This window comes from Phaethon lepturus, unplaced genomic scaffold, assembly GCF_000687285.1.
Source record: "Phaethon lepturus isolate BGI_N335 unplaced genomic scaffold, ASM68728v1 scaffold24244, whole genome shotgun sequence".
NCBI lineage: Eukaryota > Metazoa > Chordata > Aves > Phaethontiformes > Phaethontidae > Phaethon > Phaethon lepturus.
Window position 1 is genome coordinate 1 of NW_010537363.1, and position 11,684 is coordinate 11,684.

Consider the following 11,684-nt stretch of genomic DNA (forward strand, 5'->3'; position numbering starts at 1 on the left):
GGAGGGACCGCCCCGGGAGGGACCGCCCCGGCACTGCACGGAGGCCTCCGGCCCCTTGTGCTGAGCGAATGCTGCAGGGTTCAGCCCGCAGGCTCTCGGCAGGGGCAAACCCAGGCTTAGCCTCACCCCACAGAGAGATTTTCCTCTCACCTATTGTTTTCCTGCACTTTTTCTCAGCTCCCGTCCCCTTTTTCCACCACTCCCAACCCTTCAACAATCTCTGGTGTACCAAATCAGGGTGAGGCATCCCCTTTCTTTCGGGATGGACCCTACGTTACCCTCCCAGCTGTATCGATGACCGCTCGAGCCCCTACGCTTCCACAAAGCAAGAGCTCAAACTTTACTCGCATCTTCTTCCCAGCTGTGGCTGTTCCTGAGGCCCTCCAGCCACCCAGAGACAGAAAAGATGCATTTGCAGATTTTGAAAATTAAAACCATCTATACAGCCGGTGGGGAGGGATCAGCTTATTTGGTTGCTTAATGAAATATAAAGATTATTTTAACCAGTGTAAGCACTATTCGACAGCTTGTGAAACACAGCGGTGGCTTGATGAATGGCTTTCTCCATTACAAAAAATTGCTGCATGATGTCTTTTAAATATTTAATTTATTGGGCTTGGCGTGTGCTCAGAGCTGACAGTTAAAGAGGAGTTGTTTGCGGTCTTGGTTAACTTTACTATTAGGCTGAACAGTCTCGCTTAGTAAATGCAAGATATCTCCTTTTCCCCCATTTTTTATACTGAATCTGGGATGATACATTTGCTGCACAAGTGGGTAGGAAGTTCTGCCTGTCATCCGCACCGCAGCACGCCAGGCGGTTATCCCTAAAGCTGGGACGGGTACTGACTCCCATCATGAGTCCATCATTACTAAGTCTCCTGCTTTTTTTCTTCTTGTTATTTTTTTAATTGCTGCACTTTCTTCTAGGCCACCCAGAAGAGTTTGTTCAGACACACATGTACACATAAAAGCATCTTTTAACAATCAAATAAACTGAAATCTTCCCGGAGCAAGTGGAAACACTGGGATGAGACACAACATCATTGGCAGTGTCCTCAGAAGACTGCACAGTATGGGAAAATGTCCCTCCTCTCCCTCTTCATTTTTCCCTTAATGTGCCAGCTTGGTACGCAACCAACGGCATGCAAGGGGGATTAGAAAAGAAACAGGCGTTTCTGTGAGTAGGGAGTCAAAGACACTTGGCATCCCACGTATCTCCTGGCAAGGCTGAGCCCCGGTGCGGATTCTCCAGGGTCTATTAAGGATGGAGGTCTGGCAGCAGCCCAGGGCAGTTAATAGGTTCTGTGTCCTCAAATGGTTTTCACGAAACACGCAGGAACTTAATAAGCTTTGAGACCTCCGCCCTGCCAGCCAAAGCTGGTGAAACTGGCCAGCCGGTTCACAAGTTAGGAGGTGGGAAGGGAGGAGGTAAAATGAAGATGCAAACCTCTGTTTCCCTGCCTGTGTCGGCCAGAAAAGCTAGTTCTGCTCTTGGACTGCAAAGGCAAACCAGCGAACAACTCTCCGGATAGCTGCAGCGGTCTCGCTGCCGAAGGGGACCAGCCGAGCGCTGCTGCCCACCAAGAGCTGCTCTGCCACAGGCTGGGGCGGGATGATGCTCTTTGGAAACGAACCGTATTGAGGACGGGGTGAGGCTGAGCCGCAGACGCCGCCAGAACCACCCAGGGTAGTGTCTGGGTTGGGAACCTGCAGGTCCTTCCCAGGTGATGGATGATGTCCTCTATGGCCAAGTCAACGGCACGTGTCGCTGGGATGCGCTCCTGTCCCTTAGCAAGTGCCACCAGCAGCAAAGTTGTGCAGCAAAGCAACATCCCTGCTGTGATTTTGCTGTGTACCCATTGTGGGGAAAATACAAATGCCAAAAATCTGTTGGCATATGAAGCCCATCACTTTGATCAGAGAACCAGCAAACAATGTTGGCATCACTTAGGTCTTCCTTAAGCTTGATTAGAGCAGAGCTACGGCATTCTTGTGTCAGCATCTGAACCAAAAATACCCATTTTCACAGTGGTTCAGCTTAGAATAGCTTTGGCTTTCTCTCCTGTTAAGAGTGCATAAAACCTTGACAGGTTATAGATGAAGGTTATTACTTTGTTTTGGGGATGTCTTTGCTTTTCTAAAAATTAAGCTTGGGTAAATTTTGAAATGAAACATTTTGAAAACTAATTCGAAATTAATTGCCTGGATACCATGAAACAAAGCAGATCTGATTTTCCCATGCTTTCCAGAACTAGCTACAAAATATGTCTCAGGCACCCTGAAATGCATTTTTCAATAAATCAGCTAGTCATATAAAAATTGTCTGCCCGTATTTTGAGGTAGGGTTTTTTTTTTTTTTAATTATACTCTCATATAGGGTGTGGTAGGAAAGGATGTGACCAGTAACATTCTCTGTGGACCATAAAGATCTGGCTTACATTCCACAGAGTGAGGTGGGATGTGGGTCCCTTCCAACTTGAGGTAGTCTATGATTCTATGTAGATGCTGGACAGCCATCGAGGTGTTTTTTTTTTTTTTAATTATACTCTCATATAGGGTGTGGTAGGAAAGGATGTGACCAGTAACATTCTCTGTGGACCATAAAGATCTGGCTTACATTCCACAGAGTGAGGTGGGATGTGGGTCCCTTCCAACTTGAGGTAGTCTATGATTCTATGTAGATGCTGGACAGCCATCGAGGTGTTTTTTTTTTTTAGTCTAAACCTAAAAATAATTGGGGAGTGAATCCAGAGTGGGCAAACAGGGAGACACAAAGAAGATGAAGGTGGCATCAGGGTGTGTATCAAATTTTCATGGTGTAACCACACCTGGATCTGTTGCCCTCCACCACTGCCCTTGGCACTGCAATGATGTGGTGGCAGCGCCGATGGGACTCGAGGAAACGGGAATGTGGCCAAGTGCTAGATTTCCAAACTACCGGTTCGTAATCACTGCAGCCTCTTTGAGAAGACAATCCCAAAGGCAGCACTCTCACTCATGACACAAAATCCCTCAATAAAAAAACCCAAACAAACCATCCCAGAGGCGGGGTGTTTGACCAAACTGCAGCTGCATGGCTTCCCTCCGCCGTTCCTGGGCACCGTGATGGAGAGATGCTTGTGAGGGTGAAGCCAGAAGATGCCCCTGGTCATTGCTAGACCCTGCCACACAGAATTCAACTGCTTTTCCCAGGAACTACAGCTTGGTCTCTGGATGTTAAACAGGTCACTCCATGTTTGTGCTTCCTTACATGAAGGTGGTTTGGGAAAGAAAGGGAATTCAGAGCAGGGGGCTTAGTGGGACCGACTCGTTTCCATTCCTCCCTCTTCACTGAGAGTCCATCCTCCATGGTATAAATCCTCTACAGGCAAAAATGAAGGTCTTTCCTCAGTACAGAAAAAAGAAGTGATAATTTTTCATCCAAATTTTTGCTGTTCAGTGCATCAGGTTTCTCCTAAAATCACAGGAGTTGAATCACCTCCCTTCAGTGACCAAAACTGTTTTCTAAGAGGTTTCCTAGATAATCTGTCTACTCCTTAAGTTAGTCCAGCTGGACCTCTTTCTCTGAACAGTCTGACTTCTCTGACTTTCCAGACAATGACTTGCTTATGTAAATTCTGTTTTTAAAATTTTCTGTTATGGCAAATATTTCACAACTTCTTTTTCAATGTCTTATAAACTACAGAAAAGGCATCCTGGAGGCCCTCAGTCATTTGTACACATGGATGAAGGAAGCATCACTCAGCTTTTGAGATCAATATTAGCTCAGGTTTACAGATGGTCTGTAAGGAAAAACAGCTTGAAGTTTCATGCAGAGCCCACAGTACAAAAAAAGCCATTAGTTTTTTAAAATAATTTCCTTGCTATTGAGCTATGAAATGTCAGTACTTATTGCAAACTTTAATTCCCTCTTTAGCCATAACATTTTTGGTCCTATTACACTACAGATTTTTTTTTTTACAAGACGTTTGGCGGTTTGGGTTTTTTTCCTTTTTTTTCTGTATCGTTTGTGTTTTGTTAAGAAGAACCTTAAGAAAAATTAATGGAAATAAATTACGTATGAGTAAGTTCAGATGAGAAAGATTATTTGACATTATAGCAATGGGATTATGGAACAGCCCACTGCAGGCAATGACAGGGGCAAAATCCCATCTAGTTCTGGGATAGAGCTAGGCTGGTTCATTAGAAGTAACAACAGTATGATATGTTTTACTATGGTATGTAAAAAAAGATCCTTTCCCATCTTTTGTTCAGCATATCATAAGTGGGACATAGTCAGATGCTGACCTTTAAGCTTGGAAGCCAGACTGGTGTCACCGGTGCTTTAGGTCTACGCGAGGTATTTTGATTCCTGTCCCAGAACCTGTTGGGGTTGGGAGGTTGGAAGTGAGCCTTGCATGTGGCAGCTTAATTTTGAGCTCGGCATTTCCAAAGCTCTGCCGAGACACCAGAATGCTGGAGTACCACGTTCCTAAGCACCTCTCTCCTCCGGCTGCTGTTTTTCAGGTTTATGTCGCCATGCAGCACTATGGAGTGAACGGTTACTCCCTCCACGCCATGAATTCACTGAGCGCCATGTACAACCTCCACCAGCAAGCAGCTCAGCAAGCCCAGCACGCCCCCGACTACAGGCCCTCGGTCCATGCCCTCACCTTGGCAGAGAGACTGGCTGGTAAGAACAACTCATGGCTTTTGCCGTTCCCTGGGAAAAAAACCCTTGTCCCTTGCACCAAGTGAAACTCTTCCCTCAGGAGTTGGAATGTGACACAGCCAACTGGCACGGTGTGGTCCCCAATACTGGCCATGTGGCCAACCTCTTCAGGTGGCATATGCCCTCCAGTGTTGGCTGCTAGCGGACCATTGCACCTCGATCTAGAGTGCCTCCGATGGCTGGGGAGCCCGGGGGTGAGAAAGGACACAGCCCCACTATATGGGATTGAAAAGGGAGAATTAAAAAGACACTGAAATATATTCTAGTGAGTGAACAAAAAATAGTAGAAAATCTTACTTGCTTGTTAGTAAATAACAGCACAATGAACATGAGTGTGCAGTGAATTGGATTCCCCCACTGAGGTGCCCAAGGACTTGCATCCCCTAACAGCCATCTCCTGCCATCCCAGGCCATAGCTTGTTCTTCCATGTTGCCCCTTCTTGCAACTATTTTACATTTCTTGTCCTGCCAAACACTCCTTCTCTCTGGAAAACGATCTTCATTTGGATCTTTTTTGGGTCTCACCTTGACCTATTTCTTCCTGGGAATCCTAGACATTGGCTTGGGTGACGCTTTTCTTGCAGGTCCTGCTGGTTCCCTCTATGTTGCTTTTTTATTTTGCCTTCCATAAAAAAAAGCTATTTTAAGCTCAAAGAAAGTCACAAGTGACTTTACCCAGAGAGTATTATTTACAAAGCCTTGTTGATGGTCGGACAGTGGGACAGGAGCCACTGCTCCAGAGGATCTGATCTGTTTTTCTGCATTCAGCCATGAGTGTAACAGCACTACATTGATACTGTCATTAGAAGGAAGTGCAAAGTCCAGATACTATTTTACGGTTTGGTAGGGGGAATTGTTCAAAATAATGGATGGAGACCTGAGAATATTTAGTATGGTAGGGCAAATATATCTACTCTACATTTCAGCCTACCACAAAGTACCAAGATCTGGCTGAGATCATCAAAGGCTACTGCAATGCAAATGGCCAACAGCTGCAACAGCATCGTTTTGCTCAGGGCTTGGATGCAGTGTAGTAGAGCAGACCTGACAACCGATATACTGAAGCTAAAAGAAATTTCCATAGATGTGATTCTAGAGACCTTCCCAGAATGGAACAATCTTCCCTGACTGTCTGAAAATTAGACACCTGCTTTAAGATAGCTTTCTAGTTGTCTGATAATAAAGGGGAAAAAAAAAGTGGAATAACTCCTTCCAGCCTAGAGCAGGCGGAAAAAAATTATCTACTCAGACAACTTTAGTGGGCTAAATTTGAGAGGCATAGGCTTAAGCCAAAATAAGGTTGCAGAAGTTTCAGGATGGTCCTCCTAACTGGGTAGTCCATGAAGGCATGGTGGTAAATGCCTCTGACTCTTGGATCTTTGGATCAGTGAACCACAGCTGACTCTCAAATCTTCTTGCCAGCAATGCTCCCTTATCCAGCTGCTAGTAGTGACCTTAACAGGGTTCCTCAGACCACTGCTGCAAGACAGAGCAGGGAGTCACTGTCCTCATGGAAAGAGAACCAAAGTCTGATCAAGGATACCTGGACTCTAACCCTGGCTCTACTGCTGGGCTGCAGAGTGATGACAGGTGGGCACTTTCCTTGTCCTGGTTGTCCATCCCCTCCTTCCCTCACTCTTTCAGTGTGTAGGTGGTCAGATGGGCCTGAACTCTGCAATGTGCCTTGTAGACCTTGGGTCTCAAGGTGCCCCTTTCCTAGATGCAAGGATCTCTTGAAAGAGTTTTGTGATCACCTGTACCTTTTACAATAGAGCATGGGCGACTTAATGTCTTTGAGCTTAGCTAGAGTAAAAGCAGAGGGAGATAAAAAACCAAAAAGAATGAAAAAACTATTCTCATATTCTTGACCAGGAGATTCATTTGGTTTTCTGACCTCTTATCTTTAAAATTAATAACCCACCTGGAAGACTTTCCAAATTAAATTCCATGGTCCCCTTGCCTGCTTATCATTGGCAAGGTAGGCATTCTGTACCTACGAGCTCGTTCCTTTGCAGTTGCTTCACATTCTGTTACTTCTGAATATCTTTCAGTGCCAGTTATAGATCTCATTTGCCTTCCAGGGACAGTCAGAATAAAGCAGCACAAAAGCAAATGACCTTAAGTCAGAAAACAGAGTTTTCTGATTGTAACTGCAAAGCCTCACCTGCAATTTATATTCTCCTTCTTGCACAAAGCCTGAAAACATAGTTAAAACATTAAAATAATTGCTGGTTGGCTCTCGTTGGAGCGGCCAAACTTAATGTATGAGCTGCTGCCTCTGGGGAGCTGGTAGGTCTAACCTCTGCTCTAGAAATTCTGGAATATTCCAGCCTGCAGGTAGGGTGTTTAGCCAGTGTCCTTTCTCCTGATTTCTTGTACTTGAAACACAAATGTTAGCTTTGTAAAATGTTTCGGGGTTCAGCTTCAATCTCTTATTCTGGAACATCCCTCCTCCTCGCCTGGCTGCACTGTGAGCTGTGTCAGCTGCATCACGGACGGTCTCTTTGCCTCCAAAGCAGCTGCTATTACCAGCGTTTTAGCTCCCCAAGGAGCTCCGATACCTCGAACACAAAAGTCTCTTGTATGCAACCAACACTATATTGTATTTGGCCGAAGACCTTTAGCCCGATCGCGTCTCTTCCAGGTTGCCAAAACCACGCGGCTTTGGCAAGCGGCCAGAAAGGCACTGCAAATGCTGGCCTAGAATAAAACAGCTGGAAGTTTGGAAGAGGAATGCTTGAGTAGTGCAAAGCTGATTTGCTACGCTCGTTAGCCAACATATTTGGAACCTGGCTGCGTGGTTCTGGGGCTGGCCTGACAGCAGGCTTTGTTTTGTTGTTTACGTTCACGCCATGATGCTCGTGACAAAAGCACAAATAAAGAGCGGCAAGAGCCTTCATCTGGCTCTGCGCAGTATTAACGCCGGCTTTTCTCACTGTTAGGTTGTTTTCTAGTGTGTTTGTCCCTCCCTTCTACTGGAAGTCACATTCTTAACTGAATTAAAAGCGATACCAGACACGGCTCTTTCTGCATTTCCTCTTTGAGAGCAAACCTCTCTCCAGACTATTTCATTCCAACGCTGTAGCACAGCGTGTCCCAACTTGCATAATAAAGGGTGGGTTTTTTTCATTTTAAAGTAACTTATTTTCATTGATTTAAGATCTTTATACTCCCACTAGCTGTTGTGCAATAATAATGCCTCTGGTAAAATAATAAGCCCTTTACTGTTGGCCTCAGATTTTCCCCAGTCTGAATTTCTTCTCTGCCCTCAATTTTGGAAGCACAGCTTGCAAAGTCAGACCTTCTGAGCAGCTTCTCTGCTGAGAAGAGGCACACGAGCCCTGGGTTTGCAATCAGTGGGGCTGGGCTTGGCTCCTGGCTTTCCACCCCAGATGCCGGAGAGTGTCCGTGCTCAGTACAGCACGTGCTTTCAAGCTGAACGCACCCAAGCACATGAGCTTCAGTGCTTTCCTGAACTGGATTCCAGAATAGCTCTCCAGTATCATGCCTTGAAGACTGCAGTGAGCTACATATGAGACACTAAAGAAGAGACATCGCAGCCTGGTTTCTGGGAAGATGCATGTCTTCTAATGCAGGCAGCCAACAAAATGAGCTAGAGGCAGCTGCGTTCGAGCTGCGTGGACTCTTCCCACCGATCAGCGCAGCGCATCGTGGCAGTGTTGAAACCTACCCCAAGTTCTGCCCTTGGCTTCAAGGAGAACATGGCACATCATGTTGGGGCCCTCTCCTGATTACAGCAGCGAATCTCCTCACCTTGTTTTTAATTGTGTTTCTTAACGAAAGAGTTATGCCACAGCTGGGTCTGGGCATCTGCATGTCCTGCCCCACTGATGACGGAGCAGATTGGTTTATTTCAACCAAATTTAGCGTTGGAGTCTCAACAGTTTCCACAGCTGTCATAGAAAGAGGTTCCCTCTCCAGAACCAGTTTTCCAGTCAGAGGTTTTATCTCCTTGGACATCTCAATTAACGAGCAAAGTGCATGTATGTGTTTTATTAGATCTACAGCCATGAAAAAAAGTTTTGTAGGTTTGTCTGGTGTTAGCAAGTGCTTTATTCGACTGTCAGCACACAAATTCCAATAATTAAATTGGCCACTTTTCTTGTCTTCCAACGGCTGTACATTTCAAGACATCATTTTGGAGGCACGTTATGGATCCCAGCACCGCAAACAAAGGCGAAGTCGCACAGCGTTCACCGCCCAGCAGCTGGAGGCGCTGGAGAAGACCTTCCAGAAGACTCACTACCCAGATGTGGTGATGAGAGAGCGGCTGGCTATGTGCACAAACCTACCTGAAGCCAGAGTCCAGGTACCGATATTTTGTGGTTTTGTGAGCAGGGATGTTTAAAATAATATAGCGGGGTTCTCAGAGGGCTGACAGCTCCCTTGACCTTTCAAGATTCTTCCAGTGTGACCAAAGATTTTGGGGCAGTAAAGTTGTCAAAGGCGGGGGGGAGGAATAATATCATCCAAAGTCACACACCTGCTAAAGAAATTCTTAATCCACACACACATTTTTTAAATTTAGGGTTGTCTGAAGTGTCCACTGGTTTTTATTTGTTCTTTCACATTTCTTTGGGAGAAATTTTAGCAACATCAACAGAAGTCTACTTTTTTATTTATTGGCCTTTCTGACTTTCTCAGAAGAGCAGAAACCCAAGTAATTCCAGCTGCTTTTTTCCACCAGTGTCAATATTTGTAACATCTTAGGCCAAGGTTTGTTTTTTGGTTTTTGGGGGGTCTTTTTTGTTTCAACTAGTGCAATGTGCTTCATACCCTGCTGGGGGGGGAGGTTCTTGCATGGCTGGGCTTTAAAAGACAAAATAGCAGGTTCTTCAGTGTGAAGTGGATAAGTAGTAGAAAAATATATTTCTTCTATACAAATGTCAAGGCATTTTAATTGTCATAATTTTTGTTTCCTCATCTAACTAACCAAACAACACTAACAAGATTTGCAAATACATTTCTTCCAATCCATGTCTACTCATTTAGGTTAAAAAATATGGATTCTTTCCTCCTTCCCTAAATTAGGTTCCCAGATAACAGCTTATGCCTGTAATGACTTATTTTGAGTGTTGCCTCCATAGTTTTGGTACACTTATAACAGAATGGTTTTATAAACTAATAGAGCCTTGTAATGTAAACCAATGTAATGTCATCAGACTCGGCTATAAGACGTTCTGGTTGGATGCAACTGCCTGACCAGTTTAGAAAAAAACCCACCAAAAAAACACCAAAAAACACCACCAGTGGAGTGGTTTAAAGAATCAACATAAAGGCTAGACATTTTTAAAAATATATTTGTTGTGCTATTTGTGGAAGCACTGAAAACAGGTAGAGCTCTAAGATCGAGCAAAGTGGCAAGACATTTGGGCACAGTGGGCTTGAAGTACCTCATTACTTGTGGTTCCCCTAAATCTCCCAAGCTGAATGATGCTGAATTTGGCACTAGCAGGATTGTCACCAGTTTTCCCCCTTGCTGTTTCTGGTATTGAAGGTTTGGTTCAAGAACCGGAGAGCCAAATTCCGGAAGAAGCAACGTAGCCTGCAGAAGGAGCAGCTGCAGAAGCAGAAGGACTGTGAAGGGAGCCATGGTGAGGGAAAGACGGAGCCTCCCATGCTGGAGACCCAGGCCACCACCCCAGACACTGAGAAAGTCCAGAGCCTCCCAAGTGAGGTAGGCACGGACCTCAACCTAACCCTGTCGGAGCAGTCGGCCAGTGAGTCAGCACCCGAGGACCAGACTGACAGAGAGGAGGAGTTTAAGAGCACCTTGGATGAGGCCAAAGTGGACAAGAGCCCTGGTGTGGACAGCAAGGCTTTGAACTGCAAGAGAGCGAGCCCAAAAGCAGGTGAGGGGCAGCATCTTGACGAGGGTTGGTGTCAGGACCTGACGTTTCCAAGGGGGATGCTGATGGTTGGGTATAGTCCCTCATTCCCTATGTCATGGGGGACAGGTAGTCTGCCCCAGACTTGACCCACAGAGGGCATGATGTCTATTGTAGCGGGAGCACAGAAAGAGCGAAGTCATTCTGCTTAGGTTAGAACTTGGGCAGAACAGTGCCCAGCAGCAGCAGGAAAGCCATAGCAGAGGTCAGCCCCACTTGTAAGATGCTAAGTATGGAACAGACACAGCTAACACAACCCCTCTCATTTGCCCTTCTGGGATCATAGAATCATTAAGGTTGGAAAAGACCTTTAATATCATCAAGTCACCCACGCTGCAGTCTGAACCCTACTGGGGTGCAGATCAGCACCTGCTTCCCGCCTGTAGAAATAACCCCCATCCCCTCTGTCTCCTGCTACAGAGTCCCCTATCAGCGCGGCTGTGACGCCTTCATCCAGCAGTGGCCTGGCTCAGACTCACTCCTACTCCTCCTCGCCCCTGAGCCTCTTCCGCCTGCAGGAGCAATTCCGCCAGCACATGGCGGCCACCAACAACTTGGTCCATTACTCCTCCTTCGAAATGGGGACACCGTCTGCCATGCCCTACTTGGGCATGAACGTCAACATGGCGCCGCTGAGCTCTCTGCACTGTCAGTCGTATTACCAGTCGCTCTCCCACGCACAGCAGGTCTGGTCCTCACCCATCCTGCAGGCGTCCAGCTCCCTTCCAAGCCTGAACAGTAAAACAACGAGTATTGAGAACCTAAGGCTCCGGGCAAAGCAGCACGCGGCATCCCTTGGGCTTGACACCCTACCCAACTGACTGCCAGATGAGCTACCGTTGCCCACCAGAAGATGTACCAGAAGCTGGCAGTAGACATGTCACTCCTTGAACTCCCACCCACCCTCATCTCTTCCTGGAGTAAGATGCTCCCTTTCAGGGAAAACTTTGCATTTATTAACGTCTTATTAGCACCACAATTGCATCACACATGGCTACTGGCCTGGTCTTCGCTAAATATTTAAGGAGGAAGGGGGAGAGGATGTATGTTTAGGCAGATGAACT

At 46.1% G+C, this 11,684-nt stretch overlaps 1 protein-coding gene across 2 annotated transcripts; it reads left to right on the forward strand.

Moving 5' to 3' along the window:
* Nucleotides 1-4,518: 4,518 nt before the first annotated feature.
* On the forward strand, nucleotides 4,519-11,441 carry DMBX1 (diencephalon/mesencephalon homeobox 1). Of its 2 annotated transcripts, none has more exons than XM_010286480.1 (4): nucleotides 4,519-4,672; nucleotides 8,863-9,041; nucleotides 10,230-10,584; nucleotides 11,041-11,441. In XM_010286480.1, the coding sequence occupies exons 1-4, from the start codon at nucleotides 4,519-4,521 to the stop codon at nucleotides 11,439-11,441; spliced, it is 1,089 nt and encodes a 362-aa protein (XP_010284782.1). The 2 variants fall into 2 exon arrangements, with proteins under 2 accessions (XP_010284782.1, XP_010284781.1); XM_010286479.1 differs by having other exon boundaries at nucleotides 4,519-4,670; nucleotides 8,846-9,041.
* Nucleotides 11,442-11,684: the final 243 nt, after the last annotated feature.